The sequence below is a fragment of the Hippoglossus stenolepis genome, chromosome 6 (assembly GCF_022539355.2).
Source record: "Hippoglossus stenolepis isolate QCI-W04-F060 chromosome 6, HSTE1.2, whole genome shotgun sequence".
NCBI classification, from domain to species: domain Eukaryota; kingdom Metazoa; phylum Chordata; class Actinopteri; order Pleuronectiformes; family Pleuronectidae; genus Hippoglossus; species Hippoglossus stenolepis.
This window is the reverse complement of record NC_061488.1, coordinates 10,585,165-10,609,594: the sequence shown is the minus strand read 5'-3', so window position 1 is coordinate 10,609,594 and position 24,430 is coordinate 10,585,165. Positions and strand designations below refer to the sequence as shown.

The 24,430-nt window shown below is 43.6% G+C and overlaps 2 protein-coding genes across 8 annotated transcripts; both read left to right on the top strand.

Annotated features, from left to right (window-relative positions):
- Window positions 1-256: 256 nt before the first annotated feature.
- On the top strand, window positions 257-10,350 carry LOC118110454 (glutathione hydrolase 7). 6 transcript variants are annotated; one of them, XM_035158199.1, is made up of 16 exons: window positions 260-843; window positions 1,188-1,729; window positions 2,254-2,420; window positions 2,522-2,673; window positions 2,793-2,910; window positions 3,031-3,098; window positions 3,549-3,622; window positions 3,807-4,000; window positions 5,011-5,098; window positions 6,296-6,423; window positions 6,521-6,609; window positions 6,707-6,859; window positions 6,976-7,090; window positions 7,196-7,333; window positions 7,872-7,971; window positions 8,744-10,350. In XM_035158199.1, the coding sequence occupies exons 2-16, from the start codon at window positions 1,525-1,527 to the stop codon at window positions 8,914-8,916; spliced, it is 1,962 nt and encodes a 653-aa protein (XP_035014090.1). In that variant the 5' UTR covers window positions 260-843; window positions 1,188-1,524; the 3' UTR covers window positions 8,917-10,350. The 6 variants fall into 6 exon arrangements, with proteins under 6 accessions (XP_035014091.1, XP_035014090.1, XP_035014088.1 ...); XM_035158197.1 differs by having other exon boundaries at window positions 2,197-2,420; XM_035158198.1 differs by having other exon boundaries at window positions 1,188-1,744.
- An 816-nt stretch (window positions 10,351-11,166) lies between these two features.
- On the top strand, window positions 11,167-24,296 carry ncoa6 (nuclear receptor coactivator 6). Of its 2 annotated transcripts, XM_035158480.2 has the most exons (17): window positions 11,167-11,289; window positions 12,870-13,207; window positions 13,613-13,768; window positions 13,907-14,029; window positions 14,277-14,399; window positions 14,508-15,335; window positions 15,419-15,550; window positions 16,135-17,452; window positions 17,551-17,669; window positions 18,379-18,806; window positions 18,902-19,138; window positions 19,232-22,283; window positions 22,715-22,771; window positions 22,906-22,936; window positions 23,403-23,444; window positions 23,686-23,819; window positions 23,923-24,296. In XM_035158480.2, the coding sequence occupies exons 2-17, from the start codon at window positions 12,910-12,912 to the stop codon at window positions 23,967-23,969; spliced, it is 7,125 nt and encodes a 2,374-aa protein (XP_035014371.2). In that variant the 5' UTR covers window positions 11,167-11,289; window positions 12,870-12,909; the 3' UTR covers window positions 23,970-24,296. The 2 variants fall into 2 exon arrangements, with proteins under 2 accessions (XP_035014371.2, XP_035014373.2); XM_035158482.2 differs by lacking the exon at window positions 23,403-23,444.
- The last annotated feature ends 134 nt before the right edge of the window (window positions 24,297-24,430 follow it).

The following is a 24,430-nucleotide window of genomic DNA, read 5'->3' as shown; positions in this document are numbered from 1 at the left end:
TATTCTTGGGTAAACAATGGGGTCCCGCAAGGGAAAAGGTTTATATTAAAAGTTAGATCCGTCCTTTTTATGGATCGGATATAGGATCATTTAAATCAAGATCAATTTTAATCAGAGAATGTTTTTTTTAAACCCAGCCCTGTGTCCACCAGCAATTAAGAAATCAGGCAGATTACAGTTGAACAATTGGGTGGGCAGAGTAGAAAACTTTGTTTTGGCCCTTGGCCCCAGAGGAGCCTGAGGCAGTGTGTGGTGGGAGGGACAGAGGACAGGTAATAGGAGCTGGGTTAGAGTAGGCCTGCCGCAACTTGTTAATCTGGTTCACACAATTTAGAAGAATGCAAGAAGCATGGAGCGGTTTGCCCTGAAACGAGGTTTCTCCTTTTTTGTCTCCAAACACATCACAACGAACGGGAAACAGCTTAAAGCACCTGAGGGGGGATTTCATCACCTGCTGCGAAGTCAGTCTGACACCGGCACCAAGACGGAGCTCCAGCTAGCAGGCGTATTTCGTTGAATTGTGAATATAAAGAGCTTAAGAATATCTTTATATCTGAATTCTATATTTAGAACTCACTCTGAGTGACCGATCTTATCCAGGTCACAGTAAAGGGCGTATTTAAAAATAATGTGTAGCCTCAATACCGGCTGGCCATCTCCCAGACAGGTCCTACCAGTTGTCCGGATCTGAAGCCAACTTCCCCGTTTCGGGGCGTCGGGCCGTGATTCAGCGGTAGTCTTGGTGACGGAGAGCTGACCTCAGCTCACCTTCCCCGGGTTCGAACACGCAACAGCACCGCAGAGGACGGCTCCTGTTTGACAACACACGTTCAAACAACTGCGGTGAGTAAAGCCGAGTTAGCTCCGGGCTGTTCGCAGCCGCGGAATTAGCGTACATCGGTGTTAGCTTGTGGCCGCGCGGCGGAGGAGGATACGCAGATAGCATCGTCTTCAAGGAGCTGGACACGGTGAACACGCTGCTGTGGTTTTTTTTTTTATTACATTTAACACATCATCCGTCCAGTTCTCTGCGGCACAGACGGAGACGGACGCGTTGCCGCATGTCAATATTGGCTCATATGTTTGCTCAGTGCCCCGCGGGTTAAGGTTATGGAGACTCGTTTAACAGCGCTCAGACAAATGCTTCTCAAATGTTGTTAGCGTGCTTATTGTGTTATTCTCTGCAGGTTACACGATTGGAGAAGAACAAAAATACACCATCATCATCACCGCAGCTACACGCCCATGCTCCGGCCTGTCAGAGACCGACTGCAGCGACAAGTGCACAAGAAAACTACAAATCCCTGCAGGACAGCTGTGATATAACGGCATGTCAAGGAGCTGAAGTGCTTCTGCATCACAGCAACACTAGAGCTCCATCAGAGGTCTGTTAAAGCTGTTGTTTTCATCTGGATGATACAGGCAGGGTGTGTGGCTGATCATCCATGACTGGAAATCAGATGTGACTCTGAATATGAGCACCCCCTCGCGCCTTCAAGATATAGATAGGTTAGCTGTGTAGTCATGCACAGTCCTGCTCATGACATCATGTCAGGGTACCCGAGTGGATGTGTGGCGGACAAAGATGCAAATCCGGAGACAACCTTGGGGAGCGCCTACTCCCCCGTGGACTACATGAGCATCACCAGCTTCCCCCGGCTGCCAGAGGACGATGTGACGTCCGGGGAAAACGCCCTCAAGTTTCGCAAAGAAGATGACAACATACTGAGTGAGCAAGACACAGGTCAGCCACACGCCGTTCTACACAATACCCTCCACAAACACTTGTCCTTTGAACATCTCTGATTGTCTTTACAGCGAGCGAATTGGTATGTCATGTAGATCTTGATGAAAAATATCGTCCAAAAATGGTTAAACATGTCTATCACAGTTCTCTATAGCCGAAGTGACATCTTCAAATATCTACAACCCAATGATATTTAACTTTTGCAAAACTCTTAAATCTGAAAATTGAAATTCGGAGGGAGACTACAACTCTTGAACTACATAGGAGCTACTTTGAGGATTTACATGGATGCAGAATTCAGAAATAGTTTTTTGTCCCTCTATAAGCAGAGCCACTTTAAATTGACACATTTTTGAGTGGAGTTTGGTGGGAGGAAACGGAACCCAGTCCACATACACCTGCTCTCCCCTGTTTATTCTAAGCCTTTTGGTTTGTATTGCATGTTGCAGACCCAGATCTGTTTCTGAAGTCAGCTCGCCTCCAGCGTCTCCCTTCCTCTGCCTCAGACCTGGCCTGCCATGACGTGTCCCTACAGGAGACGAACAGAGACCCCTTTACAGAAGACTGTGCTTGCCAGCGAGATGGACTGACTGTCATCATCACAGCCTGTCTCACCTTCGCCACTGGAGTCACGGTGGCTCTCATCATGCAGATCTACTTTGGAGACCCACAGGTAGGTTTTTGTGTGTTACACTACGCTTCCTCCCACACATGCCGAAAGTCAGTTCAGAGACATATTAACCGTCTCACCCTTCTGTGTTTGTTCACGTAAAGGTCTTTAACCAGGGAGCGGTGGTGACGGACGTGGCTCAGTGTACATCGCTTGGCTTCAGTGTTCTGGAGAAGCAGGGCTCCAGTGTTGATGCCGCCATCACTGCTGCCCTCTGCTTGGGGATTGTCCATCCTCACACCTCTGGTATAGGAGGGTGAGTGATAGAGAACACACTCATTTACACTTTTCTACACAGGACTACCACTGAGGTTTTTAGACTTTGCTCATTATTAATAAGGAAATAACGTAATGCTTTGTGGATCTTGTTTGCAGAGGTGGAGTTATGTTGGTGCATGACATCCGTAAGAATGAAACGAGGGTCATCGATTTCAGGGAGACGGCACCATCTGCCATCAATGAGGAGATGATGAGGACTAACCTTGATCAAAATGTACAGTAACTTTCTGCAGTATTCTTTCTCATTTATTTTCTTTTCTTAAGATCGCAGTGCATTTGTCCTTGTTATGCACCAAGATACCATATGACCTCTGTTCTTGTTGTTGCATTTCAGCCTGGCCTGCTGGTGGGCACACCAGGCATGCTCAGTGGGATGCACCAGGCACACCAGCTCTATGGCAGGTACAGTAAATATAATTTGCTCAATCTTTCTCCCACTCCTGTTTTTCAAACGACCTGTATAAATAAGACGTAGTTTATTTCCCCCCCTTGATTTTGTCTAATGCTTTTAGACAAGAATAGCAAAAGCTGTTATTTATAAAGCCTGTGCCTGTGTTCAGAGCTGAAGGAGTGAGAGCGTCACCAGCTGTGTCAAAAGAAAAGACATGTATTGTTTTTTTTAGCCGTCTTGTTGGGCTGCAATTACTCTGATGCTATGTTATTATCACCGTACTGATGCTTCATCTGCTGAGGAGGATGTTACCGCACTCTCCAACCCACTTGAGCCATGCATACTACGTGTAATGTTGGTCTATTGTAGATTATTTATTTGGCAAAAGTAGGATTTCATAGTGTATGTATGAGTTTTAAACATTTGTAAACCGAGCCAGACATATTCTTTGAATTCCTCAGGATGTCATGGAAGGATGTGGTTACCATGGCAGCAGATGTGGCCAGAAATGGATTCAATGTCACCCATGACTTAGGTAAGTGTGCTGTTATGTAATATGAATCACTGAGTGAAGTCACAGTCACGAATGTCACTGCTCCCTTGCTTAACAAACACCAGCGTTATCTCCCGGCCTCAGTGTAGTTCCTTCAGCAACGTGAAGTGAAGTGAAGTAATGTAAAGATGAGGTGATCTAAGCTTCCTCTCCCATCTCTCCATAGCTGAGGCTCTGGCTAAAGTTAAGGACCAAAACACCTCAGATGCATTTCGGGCATTGTTCCTCCCCAACGGCCAGGCTCCCCTCTCTGGATTGTTCACCAGACGTCTTGATTTGGCAGCCATATTGGATGCTGTTGCAGTCAAGGGGATACCGGAGTTCTACAGTGGTAACCTGACGCAGGAGATGGAGGCTGCAGTAAGGAAGAATTCTTTTCCCTGTCTCTAGCTATGATTATATAAGAAGTCATGAATTCTGCATTATCTCCACATGGAATTATTTATACCCCCTTTAAACCCTGTTTTACTTTAAGTTCATCTTTTTATTATGTAACTAGTGTATGGTGGTAATTCAGTCGTGTCAGAGTATGACTAAATAATGATGTAAATTAATTGTCCCTCATAATTGTGTGGTCCAAATACATTGACATTATTAGTAATACTAATACATGTATTAGTTGCAGCAATCTGAAACCAAATACGGAATATTATTTGATAATACGTTCCGCAGATTACGAGCAGTTCAACACAATCAGTTTATTTCATTATGTTTTCTCACAATTTGTAAGCAGTTCTTGTCATGTATCAAAGTAATTTAGTTGTATTATTAACGATTGTTATATTATTTCAAATGTTATTGTTGGATTGTCTTTGTGTCAGGTTCTTTGAGATTCAAAAAAAATGAACAAATATAGAATTTCTGTTGTATCTTGTATAGTCTCTCTGTATTTTATCTCTATAAGGTGACTCAAGTAGTGTTGCCCATGAGAGGTTAGAATTACTCCCCAATGCAGAGTATCAGCAATATTTGTCTATTTTTAACAACATAGAGAAAGAGTACACATACAGATATTGTGATACAGTCATCAAGGGGTTTGTTGTTTTTTAAACAAGGGAAAATTCTAAATGGAGAGAAAACTTGTGGTACTCCCATATCACTTACCTTACACATGAGGTGGGTGTGGGATGTCGACTGGCATCACATTTCAGGCTGTCTCTTAAAAGAAGGGACCTGGTCCTTGTTCTTTAGTTTGAAGAGAAAATACAAACCTTTAGTCACACAACTAAACTAGTATCCACCTATAACCACCACCATCATTTAGATTTGTGAGTCTACTCGCTAAAGTAATAGAATTTCAGATGACTGAAATATTTTTGACTGTTCAATTTCCCTGTGATAAATTTAAAGTCACTATGCATTTTTAATAGGTTCAAGCTAAAGGCGGAGTGCTCACAGACGATGACTTTGGAAACTACAGTACAGTCTTACAGCAGCCTGCAGAGATCACCTATCAGGGTAAGCCTGTTCAGATTTATTTTATTCATTTATTATTTTAGGTTAGATAGACCGATGCACAAGAATAAACATGATCAGAAAATTCAAGAAGATGACACACACACACACACACACACACACACACACACACACACACACACACACACACACACACACACACACACACACACACACAAGCCGTTAAAACAGTTATACTGTGTGTGAGTACCTGAGGATAGTATTTTAAAATCCTCAAGTATAATAAGAGATTTTGTGCAGCTCATTTAATTTGCATTGGGCATCATAATTGAACTCACTCTTCCCAAGCTCAGTTAAAAAAATGTGGTATATTAATATTGATATTAAAATATCCTGAGATCTGACATTATAGTGTTAATATAAGAGCAGAAGTAATGAGACACTTTTTGCGAAAGAGCCTTATAGATAAAAACCTCAACATGGTTTTGACCTTTACTTAGCTTGTCAGGTGTTCCATGTGGAGCTTGAAAGTGAGTCTAGTGTTGAGTGATATTTCCAAATCTTTGTTTATTCACTCAGCAATCTCAATTTCAGAAGCTTAAGATAATATTTACATCAGAGCAAGTAGAGGAAAGATTGGTGTATCAAAATAACATTAACTTAAATTAACCTGAAATCATTTCTTCAAGTCTTCCTCTAAAAACAGTTTGTCCTTCTAACATGTACAGAATCATGACTAAAGACATGAGCATATTGACATGGTGAAGTGTGTATAGTGCATACACCTGCACACCTATTTGCTGTACACAAGCTTGGGCCGTTAATTATCCAAATGCGAAAATAACGGGCATGAAACGTATTGTGTGTATTTCCTCACATGGTTCCATTTTTCTCATCCCTTATTTATTACACTATTAATAATTTTGAGTAAATTGTTATTTATTTTATAACCTTAAGATACAATGTTCAATGCTGTATCATAAACAATTTGTTATTTGTTTTATATCTGTATTGTACAACTGTACACTTTCTTTGGGATACCAGGCACAGATGATGCAAAACGTTTATTACAGTATGTGGAACTTTTATAATTTCCCTTTGCTTTATACCTTATACACCTAATATCCATTATTATTTATTTTCTTCTTTTTACTTTTTCATATTTAATTTTGCCACTAAAATCTCTCAGTTTCACAGTAGCAATCATTAAATTTTCCTTATTTGTTGGTATTTCTGAAGGACATCATGTGATGGTGGCCCCAGCGCCACATGCAGGAGTGGCCCTGATCACTGCTCTCAACATCCTGGAAGGCTACAACATCACCAGCCAGGTTTTCAGGAACAGCACCTACCACTGGATTGCGGAGGTACTGTACTATCTGCCCCATCAGTATGCAGCATTAACTACATACCAAGTGCAGTAAATGATGAGATATTTGTCTGAAATTTGTTCTACTTTCCCAGTCTGTGAAGATAGCCTTGGCCCTGGCTAGTGGGCTGGGAGACCCCATGTTTGACACGTCTGTCGCTGAGATTGTTACCAAGATGCAGAGGTAGAGATTAATCATCATCTTTAATAATGAATATATCCATCCTGATTCAATGAGGCATTTTCATTAAACATTGCACTTTATTGTTCCCATCTACAAGCAAATCACAGGCCTCCCTGCTCCGTCAGATGATCAATGACTCCCAGGCTTTACCCGCCAGCCATTACACTCCATCATTTACCTTGGAGGAGGGTGCAGCAGCTGCCCAGGTCATGGTCATGGGTCCAGATGACTACATTGTGTCATTCATGAGGTGTGACGAGCTTTAACTGAGCTGCTATTGCACCATGTCTGTTTATAAAGATCTCTGTGTTATTTTAGAGTGAATTTATATTTTTAGAAAACTTGAAACTGTGACCTTTTTTGTAGCTCTCTAAACAAACCATTTGGCAGCGGGATAGTGACGCCCTCAGGAATCCTTCTGAACAGCCAGATCCTGGACTTCACTTGGCCCAATAAAACGCAGAGTTCATCACCTAACCCAGTACATGCACCCTTTTTTCTTGATGGAGTTATTATTCATTTATTTCTCACAACAGCATTAATTATAGCTTCAAGTTCTCATTGTGTTTGGTCTCATTTGCTCTAGCACAACAACCTCCAGCCTGGGAAGAGGCCCATGTCCTTTCTGATGCCCACAGCAGTGAGGCCAGCCGTGGGGTTATGTGGCACATACGTGGCAATTGGATCTTCCAATGGGGAGAAAGCACTCAGTGGCATTACACAGGTAATTTACATGATGCAAGCATTAATTACATTCATGACTGATTCTTAGATTTTTATCATTTCATATATCCCATGTCATTTTTACACCGCGGCCCTCCTGGAGACAGACCTGAGAGGGGAGCTTGCTGGCAAACACCTGGTGGCTAGGCTTTGACCCACGGGGCCCAGTTAGGAAGAGACCAAAAAAATTACATGGAGCCAATGCATTGTAGATTGAATCAGCTAGATATACTGTAGTTGAGCTCATCTCCATGCATAGCATTGATTATAGAACAAAACTGCAGAAGAGCTGGACTCTTTTTTTTTTTACAGTGTGCCCAGGGTGAGAGGCTCTGGGCAGGTGTGGAAATGCTCACAAGCCCCCAGCTGAGCACCGCTGTGTTCACCTCACGCTCCCCCAGGAGGAGCTGGAAAATGTTGGTGGGGAGAGGGAGGTCCTGACCACCTAGCTTAAACACCTGCTACTGGGACCTGGCAAAAATAGATGGATTTATGTCTGTTGTATTATTCAATCTATTGTGTTCTCGGATTCTTCACAGGTGCTGATGAATGTTTTGTCTTCACGTAAAAACATGAGTGACAGTGTAGCGTATGGACGGCTCCACCCACAGCTGGAGCCCAACACCCTCCTGGTGGACTGTGAGTTTTTCCAACTGATCAATCTGTTCTGTACTTTGGTTTTGGTGTGACAAAGTTCCTTCAGACAATGTGAGCAAATTGGCTGTTTGACGTTGTTTCTAATTGCGGTTCCAGTTTCCTTTTCTAAAGTGCCCTTGGACCAGTATTTACATTGTCATCAGATCACAGTTTTGTATACACTAAGGACAGCAGATGAGTTGATGGGATAGCAGAGAGAACCTCTATTGTCATCATATACAAAGATTGGATTTGGTTTAGAGTAGAATGGTACAGTTAAATGTTACAACTCCCTGTGCATTAATCTGCTTTTTTGTGGGGAGCAGCATAAACCAAATTTTTTTTAAAGGCTTTTTCAAAATTCATGTTTCTTGTTGGCACCAGGAATGAATGAAACGCTTCTGATACAGACGGTGATTCGGCACATATCAAAGATCAGTATGTTCCTCGATCTGAAGTTTTGGATCGGGCTGTGATCTAAATATAATCTGATCGCAGCTTTAGGTTTTAAGTCAGAGCTATTGGTTTTAAGACATGATATTCCGTGACCTGCATGGCTAAAAGTCCTCATAAAAATACAATCTGAACACACTGTGATGGCTAAACCGACCGTGTGAACTCATCACAAGGTGTAATTTTCCTTTATCAACATTAAATTCGAACAACAGCTGTAAAAGGAAGTCTTTTTTACTTTGACATTTTATTTATCATTGTTCATTCTTCCCACTAAACTCAGATCGTCCTCCTTTTCCCACTCTCTCCTTCTTTCCTGCAGCTGAGTTTCTAGATGAAGACGTGGCGCTGCTGCAGTTCAAAGGACACAAAGTTGAGAGGAAAGACGTTCTCTCATTAGTGGAGGGCACCCGAAGAACCAATGACCTCATCATTGGGGTGAAGGACCCCCGAAGTGCTGACGCATCTGCCCTCACTATGTCCAACCTGCCCTAGTGTGTACTCACACATAAAAAAAGAAGGGGTAAGATAAACACTGTAAGAGAAAGTTACTGAGTAAGGTGGCTAATGAAGAACCAGTTCACTAAACAGAATTTAAGACCAACATGCTGAGGAAAAATACGACTTCAGACATGCATCTTTCTCTGAAATCACTTTGTAGGAAACAAATCCACTCATTTGAATCCACTGATAAATTAGTTTGCCAGCAAAATAAAATAAAAAAACACAATTTCACACATATCAAAGTTAGTATGCCCACTCTAATGTGCAGTCCCAGTGTAGATAGTGTTGAAAATATATGTCACTCCCCTTAAAAGCATCAAAGTTTGCAGCCTATATTATCCAGGGAAGGGTATAGAAATGCAAGCTGTGCTCATAATATCTGCTTTCCAGTTCTACTTAAAACAGGCAATTACCTCCAGAGGTTTTGGGTGGATTTACTTCGGGGGTGTCAAAAAACGATAATAGAAAATTGGGATGGCTTTTGAAGCTTTTCTTTAACAGCTTGCTTTTAGAATTCGTGATCAGGAGTTCTGACGTAAATTAATGGTGAACAAACAGATTCTCTGTAAGAAGGAGCAGACAATGATGCCACACCAGGATGCCACCATTTACAGCACTTGCATGGTCCTCTATTTAAAGTACCTGTTCCAACTAGTGTTTAAGCCGAGTGTCATCACACAATAACTAGACGATCCTAAACTGAACCATTTAATCTCCTGCTTTTTATATGGCATGTGACTGTGATTAGATGTTGTTTGGTTCAGCTGCTTCCACTGTTGTGAACAATCAATAGCTCATCAGGAGCATCTTTAAACAAAAAACACATCTGCTTCAGTTTAACTGGTGTTAAATATCACTCATCATAGAAGAAGTTATTTAAATACCTAATTTAAAAATGTTTTGTTGTTGCATTACTTTGTTGTCAATTAAAGCTTGTGGAATAGAGCTTTTTTGGGGGAAGGGATAGTTGTTTTTAGAAAGGAAATCTAAGTCTTTAGAGATGGATTGAATGTAATCTGTCTATTTTTATATGAACATTTGTTGGGCTGTATACATTATTTCTACTAGTATAACACAATGCATTCCACCAGCTGCTGTGTACCTATTTCATTTGTAATTATTTCAGGCATTATATTTAAAGTAAGAAGCATTTGTCAAGCAGTGCATTCTAAAAGTTGTTTAAATGATATCCAGCATGGCCAGTGCTGAGTGAACAAACATTTCCTCAACCTTTTGTCTCTGTTGTTGGGTAGCAGTGCAATACGACTTTTGATGCTTGTTTTCTTGTACTGTAGAGTACCACGCCTTAAGGCAAACATTTGCACAACACCCGATGTTTGATTCCATGTGTATTTGTATCTGATTTTATTAAAAATCAGCACTGTACAAGCCTAAGAAATAAAATGTTTTCACATTACATCCTCATGCTGGTCTATGTTTGCCACTTTGTTCCTCCATACATGTGATTGATCTCACCAACTGTAGAATAATTATGGGAGCTTGCTCTTTTCTGATAAGTTATTTTTTGGAAAGCTGGAGTTTTAAATAGGAGCTGATGTATTTTTCCAGTTCTTCTTGTGGCCTATTTATTTATTTACCTGTTATTACCAATGCACACAAGTGTAGGATGAATAAGTACAACAGCGCAGATTTTGGTACAAACTTAAATTTTGAATACTGTAACAATTAGACTCAATTGTGTATTTTGCTTTCATCCAAGAATAAAAGAACCAAAGAATTGCAGAGAACTGTCTTTAAACTTAAAGGTACAGTGTGTATGAGTTAGTGACATCTAGTGGTGAAGTTGCATGTTGCAGCTGAATACCCCTCACCTCACCCTTCCCCGTCCAAATATGAAAGAGAACCTGTGGTAGCCTTCAGTTGTCATAAAAACTCATAAGGAGTTTGGTTTGGCATTTAAATATAAAAGGCTCATTCTAGGGTAAAGAAAACGAAAATGTGTACAATTTAGATGATTATAAACTAGTGAAAACATCACTAGAGTTATTTTATGTAACATTTCTGCCAATAGATCCGTTTCACCTAAATCTTACACACTGGACCTTTTAATGCTTCTGACGATATGACAAGAGAAACCAATTTGTTTTATTTTATTTGAAACATTTTATAATTTCGTATAAAACAAGTCTGTAAGAAGAGTAACGGGATTTTTTTTCTTCTTTATTTTTTTGACATTGCTACTTAATTGGAGTTTTACTTTGGAAAGCGCCACCGGAAACAGTATTTCCCCTTTAGCCGGGTTGACGTCGTTTCGCTTCTGCCTTGTATGTGATTCATGTTTTGTTAGCTAATCTTGCTAGCAGATGTCGACTGGTTTGACTCGTTTTCAGATGAATACATGTGGTAAGGGTCTTGCTTTCCTCGTGCGTGTGTAACTGCATGTGACAATAAGCGTGTCGTAGCTAACGAGCGGCGAAGCTAACAAGTTGCGGTCCACAAGATAAATGATGTGCAGCGCTGCTCGGCTAGCTAACGCAGCTAGCCGTTGCTAACGGTAGCTTGAGGAGATAACCAGCAGGAACCGTCTCGGTTTTAATTTGAGCCTCTTTGACAACGCGGCGTCTGGTTAAACGCGTTTAACATCGAGTTGTTAGAGACGTGCATGTACTTTGTGAAAGTTCCCACTGACATGAGATGCGGAGTATTCTTGTTCCGTCTGCAGATATCTGATCGCTATTAGCGTGAGATTGTGCTAAGGCCCCTGCCACTGCTGGGCCGATCACAGTCACTAAGCTGCTCACTGTTCGTGATAACGTATAAATGAAGAGTATCAGTTATTAACGTCTTATCACACTACGGTTTGAACATCTCCACCACCAACAGCCCTTTTTTGTAAAGATTTGACACGTCTGCGCGTCCAGGTTTAGCATCACAGGTCATAGTGATGTCACTGACGTGCAGGTGTGTTGTTGGCTTTAACGTCATCTTATTTACTCGATGATAAATAAAATTTAAAAAACTTTATTTACTTAAATCTGTTAAAAAAACAATTTGCAAAGGGCTCCACAAACATAGAAACCGAAAAGTGACATACACAAAGACATAAGAAATCCAGGTGAAATGAGCCTTTAAACGAGATTTTAAAAGAGGACAACGAGGTAGTTTGTCTGATTCCCAGTGGAAGGTTATTCCAGAGTCGTGGGGGCCCTCTCAGACAAAACTCTACCACCCTCAGTTTCACGCTTTACCCTGGGAACCAATAGTTGATCTGCAGACCTGAGATTAGGAGCAGGTGTCCACAGGATTAGAAGGTCAGTGATATAAGAGGAGGGAAGGCCGCTTAGAGATTTAAAAACCAGCAATAACGTTTTGAAATCCATTCTCAGTGCGATAGGCAGCCAGTGCAATGGGGCTGATGTGTTCATACTGTCGAGTTTTTGTATTTTGAACAAGTTGGAGTCACTTGATTTCTGGGGCAGTCCTGCTAATAGTGAGTTACAGTAATCTAGATGGCTGGAGACAAAAGCATGGATAGCAGTTTGTGCTTCACTAAATGTGAGAAATTATCTTATTTTGGCAATACTCAGAAATTGACCAATAGCTGATTTGATGGATGAATGTTTTGAGAAATTCGGAATCCAAGACTACTCCCAGGTTTCTGGCCTCATGGGCGCACTGTAGACCCTGTGGGATTGTGGTCCAAACACCAACACCCTGGTTTTATAGTTGTTCAGCATAAGGAAGTGCAGTCTTATCGTGGACTTTCAAAAAGAAAGATGTTTCACCTTGTCTCACGTGAAGCCTGCAACAATTCTGTAACCTCTTTATCCAGCATTTTATATACTAATTATATGGTTTCAAGTACAGGATGTTTTCTCTTCACTCTGACACCTCAGCTGCTTCCTGACTGTGAAAACAATATGTTGCAGCGCTGTAGTGGTTTATTAGATAAAAGTAATCATCTCTGTCATGTTTAATTTCAGCATAACACGGTTCAAACGCCACTCCTAGTAAGAGGGGAGGATGGCACATCGACACACCCCACCTGAGCTGTCCCAGCGGACAGAGTGCCTGGAAGCGGATAATGATTCCGACAGGGACTCTGGTGTTGGGGATGATGCGGGAGAGGATGCATACAGTTGCCATGGAAGCACAGTAACAGAAGAGGAGCAAGACAACAAGCAAGATGGCATGGAAGAAAACAGCGGGGAGGCAGACGATTTTACAGTTTTCGTTGCCTTTCAAGGGAATATGGAGGATGAGGATTTTACACAAAAACTTGACACTGTCCTCAGCGGGATCCCTAACATGCTTGACATGGGTTAGTTTCAATATTTTTTAAGCCCTTGTTAATGTTGAAAGTAAGATTACAGGAGTTTATTGAAAACACTAATAATGTTGTCACCTGATGGCCTCACTTACACCTTTTGAATTTCTCCATGTTTTATTGTGTACGACTTTGAATCTCAGTGGATGAAAATAGGTTTTCAACAGTAATCAATTAAAGAGGACACTGTTAAAGTATTATCATGTAGGCATTTCAAAGTGAATAGCATACATACTTCCATCTGTTATTTTATATTTATAGCAAATTTTAATTAAATTGTAGAGATTTGTTTCAATTTTAACTCTGAATAATATTTTATTCTTTGATCTGACCGGTGTTTTTTAAAATCTTGTATACACTGTAAATTAAACTTGCATCCATTTGTTGTCCATCATGAAGCCTCTGACAGGCTAAAACCACAGCATGTGGAGCCATGGAACAGTGTGCGGGTTACCTTCAACATTCCTCGGGATGCTGCTGAGCGACTTAGACTTTTGGCCCAGAACAACCAGCAGCAGCTCAGAGAATTGGGGATTCTCTCTGTGCAGATAGAAGGTAACAGCACAGCCGTCAAACTTCTTGAGACATAAATCGGAATGCACTCGACAATGTTTTTGTTTTCAGTTGCGGCACTCCAAAATAAAGGATACAAACTGGACCTCCTTTATTGATTTGACTTATTTTGGTGTTTAGGGGAAGGGGCCATCAATGTGGCTATGGGACCAAATCGAGGACAAGAAGTGAGAGTGAATGGACCAATTGGAGCACCTGGCCAGATAAGAATGGATGTCGCCTTTCCGGGTCAGCCTGGCCCAGGTATTAGTTTACTGAATTGATTACACTTGAAATGGCTCTAATTGTGAACAGTAGAAGTGGTTATTTGTTTGTTTGGATAATGGTACATTAGGTTTTATGCAAATGTTGATTGTTTGTTGCATCCATAAAGACATGCAACAATAATTAAAAAAATATTAGTTGTTGGCTATTTGGTGTTAAGTCACATGATAAATATAAGATATTTTCCTGTTGCCTGTAATATATAATATGCTCGTATTTCCATAAGGAGTAGTTAGGATGGCTAATCCACAGATGGTTCCCCCTGGTCCTGGCATGGCAGGTCAGGCCATGGTACCTGGCAGCAGTGGACAGATGCACCCTCGTGTTCCAAGACCATCTTCACAGACAGGTTCAGGTCTTTTTTTTCTTCTTCATCAAATATTTAAGATCACACCATGAGTTATGTTATAGCTTGGGCAGTACAGTTGTGGAAAAACTGCTGCTTCCTCTCTCACAGATGTAATGGACCCAATGATGCCTGGTATGCCAGTTCAGCAGCAACAGCAGCTTCAGCACCAACAAGTTGGTCCCCATGGTCCAGGCCCCATGCCTCAGGCTGCACATCACATGCAGACTCTGCAGGTAGGAAGACCACTTAACCCTGCTGCACTGCAACAGCTACAACAACAACATCACCAACAGCAACAGGCCCAGCAGCAAGCTCAGCTCTCCCAGCTTGGACCTAGACCTCCATTCAACCCATCAGGCCAGATGGCCGTACCTCCTGGCTGGAACCAGTTGCCCGCTGGGGTTCTCCAGCCTCAAGGCCCTCAAGGCCCAGGCCCTGCCTGGAGAAAGCCCCCACCCCAAGCACAAATGTTACAACGGCCACCTTCCCTTGCTACAGTTCAGACTCCCAGCCACCCTCCACCCCCTTATCCATTTGGCAGCCAACAGGCTGGGCAGGTATTCAATACCATGGGACAGGGTCAATTACAGCAACAACAGCAGCCAGGAATGGGTCAGTTTGCAGCCCCTCAGCCTAAAGGCCCACAGGTTGGCCCTGGTGGTGTTGTAGGACAGCCTAGACCTCCTCCACCCCTTCCACCAGCTTCTGGACCACAGGGCAACCTCACCGCCAAGTCCCCTGGTTCCTCCTCGTCTCCTTTTCAACAGGGTTCACCTGGGACTCCTCCTATGATGGCTCAGAGACCTACAACTCCACAGGGTTTTCCTCAGGGTATTGGTTCACCAGGAAGAGCAGCGCTTGGCCAACAGGGTAACATGCAACAAGGATTCATGGGAATGCCCCAGCATGGTCAGCCTGGGGCCCAAGTTCACCCAGGTTAGTGCACATTAAATGTGGTAACTTATGTTTAAGGAATTGGACATTTTGCCTTAAAAATTAACAATCATTGCTGATCATAGGCATGCCAAAGCGTCCCATGGGCTTTCCAGCCCCAAACTTTGTCCAAGGTCAGGTGAGTGTCAGCGCTCCAGGAACCCCTGGTGGAGGAGCCCCTCAGCAGCTGCAGAGCAGCCAAGCCATGACTCACCCAGGTAAAATGTCTACAACACAGCAGTTGTATATGGGTTTTCCTTAGGAGAAAGACAGCAGTTTTGTCTGAGTTAATAAGTTAGTCTGAGTTGGTAAATTAAAATGGTGTGGAATGAGATAAGGCCAGTAATGTATTTTTTAAATCTCATATCAATATTTCAAAAGATTTCTGTTATGCAGTCACACACATTTTTGAAAATATTATTTAAATGTGGTTATTCCATAACTTAAATTGGTTCTCTGGTTGCTCATTCACCATAATACTTGTCAAGATGGAGTACTTTGAGAAAAAAACTTCACTGTGGTTCTATGGCATATTTTGAATAATTGTTTTATTTCCCATACTGTTGAGTAACACGTATTGTTTTTGCCTTTAGTTGTAATGCATTAGTCCAACTTGGACATTGTCAGTTCATTATCCATAACACAAACACAGCAGGATAGCACAGTTCTTACATTACATTACTTGCAAGAATGAGAGCTAGAACTGACATGTCGTGGCTGAACATCAAGTTAATAAAAGTCATAATTGCTTATTACTGTTGTTGTGAAAACCCATTTACATCATTTTTATTTTTTACATCAGGAGCTCAACCTTCGGCCTCCACACCAAACTCAATGCAGGGTCCAGTCCACGTCCAACCCAATGTCATGGGTGTACAAAGTAGTATGGCAGGTCCGCCCCCTGGTACAACCGCTGGGCCTAGTATGGGCCAGCAACAGCCTGGCCTCCAGACCCAAATAATGGGCCTCCAGCATCAGGCCCAACCCGTGTCCTCCTCCCCCAGCCAGATGGTTCAAGGCCAGGGTGGAGGTCAGACTGTCCTTTCAAGGCCCATCAATCAAGGGCAGAGAGGAGGAATGACCCCACCCAAGCAGATGATGCCTCAACAAGGCCAGGGGGTGATGCATGGGCAGGGTCAGATGGTTGGAGGCCAAGGGCACCAGGCCATGCTCCTGCAGCAACAGCAGCAGCAACAAAACTCAATGATGGAACAAATGGTTGCCAACCAGATGCAAGGCAACAAGCAGGCATTTGGAGGCAAGATGCCACCTGGGGTCATGGCCAGCCAGATGATGCGTGGCCCTTCCCCAAACGTTCCAGGTAACATGGTTCAGTTCCAGGGCCAGGTTGGCCCTCAGCAGATGACTCCACAACAGCAGCAGCAAATGGCCCAACTCCAACAACAGCAGTTACAACAGCAGCAACAGCATCAGTTGCAACAGCTTCAGCAGCAGCAACAACACCAGCAAATGAACCAGCAACAGCCCCAACAGGTCCCGATTCCTGGAAATCCTAATCAAGCTATGGGCATGCATGGGCAACAGATGAGGCTTCCTGCTGGTCACCCTCTTATCCAACAACAGTTGCAACAGCAGCAGTTACAACAGCAGCAGAAACAGCAGCAGCAGCAGGTCTTGTTGCAACAACAACAACAACAACAACAGCAACAACAGCAACAACAACAACAACAGGCAGTTCAACAACATCCACATCCTCTGGGAGATCCCAATAATGGTACAGGGGACTTAGGGGTCCAACAGATGGTTCCTGATATGCAGGCACAGCAGCAACAAGGCATGATGGGGGGTCCTCAGCACATGCAGATGGGAAATGGCCACTTTGCAGGTCATGGTATGAACTTTAACTCCCAGTTTCCAGGCCAGATGCCAATGGTAGCAGCCTGTGGACAGCCAGGTGGGTTTCCTGTGAGTAAGGATGTTACACTGACCAGCCCACTTCTGGTCAACCTACTGCAGAGTGATATCTCAGCCAGTCAGTTTGGACCAGGAGGCAAACAAGGAGCAGGAGGAGGTAATCAAGCCAAACCCAAGAAAAAGAAACCCGCACGAAAGAAGAAGCCCAAAGAGGGAGAGGGACAACAGCAAGTAGAGGGACTTGGGTAATTATTTTATTATTGTATTTATTGCAGTTTAGCTAATTGTATCACTGTTACATTGATTATGTGACTCAGCTTCATCTATTTTCTCTCTTGCCTAGTGGTCTTGATGTGAATGCTGGCATTGAGGATTCAGAATTGCCAAATCTGGGTGGAGAACAGAATTTGGGCTTAGACAACACTGGCCCAAAACTCCCTGATTTTGCTAACAGGCCTGCCGGTAACTGACATTGAATAAATGAATGTCTGCAATCATTTTCATGGTTTTCCCTCACTGTTTCCTACATTTCAGCAGCTTTGCAGTAGGGATGTCACGATACCAAAAATGTAGTAGTCAATACCGATATCATGAAATCCACGATCTCAATTCGATACCACAGCAAAAAACTAACCAATAAATCCCATTTACTTCTACACACTCCTTTTTATAAACATATTTGAACATACAAAAAACATCAGTGACTATTTAGCCTCAAGTAATTAATAAAAAGAAAAAACTATTTACATTGTAAAACAGAATGTTACTACGCAATGTAGTAACACACACACACGCACACCTATATACTCGAGTGCAAGTCCCCCAGCGCCTGCCAACAAGTGATTCTGCTCTTCTGCTCCTCTCTTATGACCTGCATACACAACTGATCTCCACAATAACTTGCTGAACTCACATCCATGTTCCTGGATAAACGGGGCGTGACTTCTTCTGCAACAACAAAATTAAAACACTATCTTGCGTCACAATCTTTGTGTCTACAGGACCGTGCTGGGGCGAGTTGGTATTGTTAGGTACCTCCAGTACTGTAAAAAAGTACCATGGCGTTTTTAGAATTTTGGTATCTAAGTATTCTTGTGACATCCCTGCTGTCCAGTATTCTTTACTTTTCAGGATGTGTAATTGTATGTTTAAATGTATGCTGTATCTTTAGGCTTTCCTGGCCAACCTGGAGAACAGAGAGTATTGCAGCAAGTGCCCATGCAGTTTATGCAGCAGCAACAGCAGCAGCAACAACAACAGCAGCAGCAGCAACAACAACAACAACAACAACAAATTCAGCACATGCAACAGCAGCAGATACAGCAACAGCAAATGCAGCAGCAGCAACAAATGCAACAACAACAACAACAGCAGCAACAATTACAGCAGCAACAACTACAGCAGCAGCAGATGCAGCAACAGCAGCAGATGCAACAGATGCAGATGCAGGGTCTCCAGAATGCTCAAGGGCAGCAGGGGATGACTGGGCCACAGAATTCAGGTCAAGGCCAGCCCCAGATGCACCCTCATCAGCTGCAGCAACAACAACAGCAGCAGCAGCAGCAGCAGCAAACACAACAACCACACCTTCAACAGCAGGTATTATTATTATTATTAAGTACATTAATGACAATGGTATCAACACAATGGATAATGCTCTATCGGTTAACACTAATTCTTACTCTTCATTTTAGCAACAACAGCAGATGATGATGATGCTGAAGATGCAGCAGGAGCAGGCAAAAAATCGCATGTCAATCCCACCAGGAGGACAGCTCCCTCCACGGGGCATGGGCAATCCATCTGAGGTGCAAAGGCTTCCTGTCTCACAGCAAGGTAACATGCCTGTAATGATCAGTCTTCAAGGACATGGAGGGGTACCACAGTCACCCGACAAAGCAAGAGGGATGCCCCTAATGGTGAACCCACAGGTAAGGGCCACGTGTTGTGGTATATGGTAATTCTAATATTGGCATTTACACCTCATAATTTCAATTTTACTATTTATTTTTTCTCCTTTCTAGCTTGCAGGCACTGCACGAAGAATGTCTCATCCTGACGTAGGGCAGGGTACCCAAGGCACTGGATCTGAAGAGGTCTCTGCAGGGGCTCATCCTAAGCAGGACAGGCCTGGTGGCCCAGAGATGGGGGTGCAGCCTGGAAATGGGACACAACAGATGATGGTTAACCAGGGCCCCAACACTCACATGATGAAGCAAGGCCCCGGTCCATCACCAATGCCTCCACATACTGTAGCCAGTCCCCAACAGCAGTTACCCACTCAACCTCAACAAGGAGGGCCCATGCCTGGACTTCATTTCCCTAATGTCCCCACAACCTCACAAAGCTCCAGGCCTAAAACCCCCAACAGAGCTAGCCCCAGGCCATACCACCATCCACTTACTCCAACTAATCGTCCACCCAGTACTGAACCCTCTGAAATAAACCTTTCACCTGAGAGGCTAAACGCCTCCATTGCAGGGCTTTTTCCTCCCAAAATCAACATTCCTTTACCGCCCAGGCAGCCCAACCTAAACAGAGGATTTGATCAGCAAGGTCTTAACCCAACCACCCTGAAAGCCATTGGTCAGGCCCCTCCTAGCTTAACTCTAGCAGGCAACAACAGTAATGGCAGTACGGGTGGAAATAACAGTAACAACAATCAACAGCCTTTCTCTACTGGCACTGGAGCTGTGGGTGCAGGTACCAAACAGGAAAAGCAGTCTGGAGGGCAGGGTAAGAGGGCAAGTCCTAGCAATAGTCGGCGATCAAGTCCAGCCTCTAGCCGCAAGTCTGCTACCCCAAGTCCAGGAAGACAAAAGGGGAAAAATATGACCATCACATGCCCTCCCCACCAGCAGCAGTTGGTCAACCCTCAGGGGCAAAACATGATGCTGAGCCCTACCTCGGTACCCCCTAGTCCAGTATCTATGCCTTCACAAGTTAGTGGGGCTATGGAGGCACAACAGACTCAGAGCCCCTTCCATGGGATTCAAGGTAACCCTTCTGAGGGAGTTAGAGAAAGCCAGGGAATGATGACAGCAGAGCAGAGAAAGGTGCCTCAGCCTCAACCCCAGGCACATCCTTTGAGAGAGTTGTCAGCCCCCAGAATGGCAAGTCCTCGTTTCCCTGTGCCTCAGCAGCCGAAACCTGACATGGAACTGCAAGCTGGCACAGTTGAAAGGCAAACACACACGGCCCCTGTGCAGGATTCTGAGGTCTCACCTGCTCTCAGGGCAACTCCAACCTCCCTCAACCAGTTACTAGATAACACAGGTATCCCAAACATGCCTCCTCGCCCTATACAGATTAATGCTGTTAGGGATGTCATGGTGAAGGACAGTCCCAAGTCTGCTTTGGATCCAGACAGACCACTCCAGGGTAATTCCCAGAGTACAGATGCGTCAGCCTCTGTTCCTACTACTGCAACTATAAATGAATCGGAAGCCAAACCCAGACCTGCTGTTCCAATCCCTACCAGTAGTCCTAGCTTGCAGCCTGCTTCAATTCCCAGCTCGCACCCTAGCACTATTGTGACCTCCAATACTACCCCCACCCTTCATCAAAACCCCATCCTTAGTCATGGGGTCAATCCCAGTCCGAATGTAAACCCAACAGCTACTCTTTGCAACACCTTCAGTACTAACACTAATACCACCCCAATTGTTAGCCCCAACCCAGTCACTTCAGGCCAGAGCAATTCTGCCTCAGCTATTAATACCAGTTCTATCTCCAGCTCTGCTCTTAACCCAGCCAATTCGGCTCTAAAACCAATCCCAAATCCTAAACCTGTGACAAATGTTCACTCAGTCATTCAGATTCCTGCCTCTTCCAGCACCATTGCCCCCAACCAGATCACTGTGTTTGTCACCTCTAACCCCATCACCTCTGCCCCCACTCCCCAGGCCCCCACGTCTATGGTGTCTACCATGGTTGCTGTACCTAACAAGAATATTAGACCTCAGGACATCCGGCAGCAGACCCCTATCCCTCGACCTCCTCAGTTCATCACCACCACCCCTGTATTTATTAACCCAATTTTTCAAGTCCCAGGTGCGTCTGGGGCTCCCAATACCACAGTGGTATCACAGGCAGTGACCATGGTGGGGCCTATCCAAGTGTCCACTACAAATATCCAACTTTCTCCTGCCCCAACCTCCACTCAGTCCTCAGTGGCTAACATGACTAGCACTCAGCTTACCAGAAGTGCTGTGGGACAGGTCCAAATTGCCAATTGTATGCCCTCATCCGCTCAAGTTGGTCCTCTCACAGCACCTCAACAAATTAACCCTGGTGCTCTAAAAATCGAAAATGTATGTGAGACAGGTTCTGCTCAGAAGTCTAGTCCTCCAGTCCAGCAGCCATCTCCACATCCAACCTCATCAGCATCATCTCCCTTCCAGCCCCCCCTGGCATCTCCTCCTCCCTGCTCTAGTCCTGGGGCTCTGAACACCATTCGAAAAAGCCCCATGCCTCCATCTCCCACTGCCCAAGTCAAAAGTAAACCTGGACAGGCTGCTGCAGCTGTTTCTGGTGCAGCTGACTCTCATCAGAATCCTGCGGAAAGGCCAGCGCAGGGGCCCACAGTGGCTGTGCCACCACCGATCTGTCATCCAACTGCTACTCCTGCCATTCAGATTGAAGCACCAACTTCCCATCCCATTCCTGCTGCTTCAAACAACATTACACCACCTGTACTATCCTCTCCAATCCCAGCTTCTGACCAAGTTGCTGTTCCTACTCAGATTGTTACCCAGGCCCCAGTTCCTGCACCAGCTCCAGTGCCAGTCCCAGCGCAGACTGTAACTTCTCAAGCTCCTGTTGTCACTGTAGTTGGTTCTACCACAGACATTGCTTCTACTACCTTGCTGTCTACGGTTGCTTCTGTGGAAAGTCCCATACCGTCCATTGTTCCAATTGTTACTGCACCTGGGCCTGTTCAGGAGGTTACGCCCACCACAACCTCTCCAGCTGCTAACCCCAGTGCAGTAACACCAGTTCAGTCTGACCCCCCAGCCATGGAGCCTCCCATACCACCAGTGGCAACACCTAATGAAACCACTCAGACCACACCAGGTAAACACACAGTAATGAGCTAAAAAAAATCATATGTAGAGAGCAAACAGGATTAGGATCATTTTCTGGCCATGATCCTGGGTCAGGTCAAGCTGATGACTAAACATATCGTGTGTCACCACTGTGGTAAGGGTTTGTTTTTACATGTCATAGTAATATTTTTAGTACAACTTGAAATTGTCATGCAAACTTATTTATCAAGCTTACTTGGGTATAAATTCTTGTTTTAAATAAGAAAACAGTCCCAATGTGCAAAACATTGGCAACTGGTGGGCTTAATAGCAAAAAGACAGTTGGGCCTCAATTCCCACCATATATTTACATAGTTGCTTAATATATGGATTTTATTGAGTAACCAGGGATGCATGTTTATTCCAAACAATTTTTTTATATTCATGTATCAGTTGAACTATTTCCACCTGTTTCCCCAGCACCTGTTCAACAAGATGTCCCACAGTCACAGGAACCTGTTGCCAGTGAGAAGACGAGTAAGTTCTGTCCTTTTGTTTTAGGTGTTTATGAAAATGCTTATCTCCTTAAATAGAAAACAATATTTCCATATCATCTGAGTCAATTGGAGGAAAATGGCATAAAAATTAATTGTGTTTTTTGTCCTATTCAGGTGAAGAGGTCTCAACAGGTTCTGAGCAAGGGTAAGATTCCTTATACAATATTTTTTCTTTAAATTACTATGTTGTTGATTAGTTGTTAAATGCTTAATGTGCCGGGGTTTATTAAGGTGTCCCTAACTGTTGATCTCTGAAAAGTCGGCCTAGTCTTAAAACCCTTGCTCTTGAAGGAGAAATGCTTAGACACTTCGAACTCGACTGAAACTCAGGCAGTTCATTTGGTTGTCCAAGGGGGTACATGGCGAAAACAATGAGCCACGTGGCCTCAGCACTTGGTATGTATGAATAGCATGCAACAATATGAATATACTAATGCATGTCTGGAGTTCGAAACAGAGAACAGCAAATCACAAAGGAAATCCTACTACTCCTCCTGACCTTTATGGCCATATCTCTTTTCCTGGGGATTGTCATAATATGGTGGGGAAGTGAAGCCATGTTTGTTCAGCACAGTCTATAGTTTACCGCTGTTTTTCCACTTCTATCACAGATGGGCAAAGAAAAGAAAGACGCCCATCAACTTAGTCCCAAGGTATGTATTTTAACATGTTTGTGCTGCAAAGACACAAGCAGTGATCATGTCGACGTAGTGGATGCCGTCGGGATGAAGACGGACAGTATCTGTGGTAGACGAGGAAAAACAGCAGTCCTGTGTGGTATTATATCTTTCTCTGAGTAGAGCAGAGTTAACTCTCCGCCCCCTGTGTTTAATAACACACCCTTGTGTTGTCCTTTCCTTTCTCCCTTTTCGTATTTCTGTCTTGTCCTCCCAGAGCTGCCGTGGAGAAACCCAAGGGACCGAGCAGACGCAGCTCCCGGGCAGAGAAGGAGGTGGAGGAGGAGCCAGTGGCAGACAGTGGCATTAGGAAGAGATCGGCCAGGCCTGGCACAAGCGCTGCGGTAAAAGGTAAACACATGAGCATATTTTAAAAAGTGTCTCACTGCACCTGAGCTGTACACATAACATCACTACCTTTCGTCTAATTCACTTGTCTGTGACTTTTTAACAGAAACTGGAGCGAGCCCCACCCAAGCCAAACGAAGGAAGTCTAAATAGGCACAACTGCAGTTGTGTACTGTACTGTACTGTAAATTGTGTTTTTCGCTGTGAATCATTTGATATCGGTTTCTCTGTCCCAGATTATGAAATGTCCTTGGAGAAAGAAACCATGTACAGAGTGTTTTAAAAAGAATTATGCTATCGTTTTGTCCATGCTATTATTTGAGATTGTAGCTAGAATGTGTGCATACATTGTGTTTCGTGTGAATGTGCTTTTTATATTAAATGCTGGATTAATCCTGTGAAGACTGATCATGGAGCTTGTTATGATTGTATAATTATGCTGTAAAACTGAATTAAATTTTCTACTGCTTTTGTTCTGTGGAACCGTGTAACATGATTCTTGGGTTTTCTTGAGGTTTTTAGTATCAGTCAAGGCATCTTAAAGACTAAATTAAGTACTGACCACATGTGCTGCTTTGGTTAAGAAACACCGGTATTGAAAAGGAAGGAGGGTA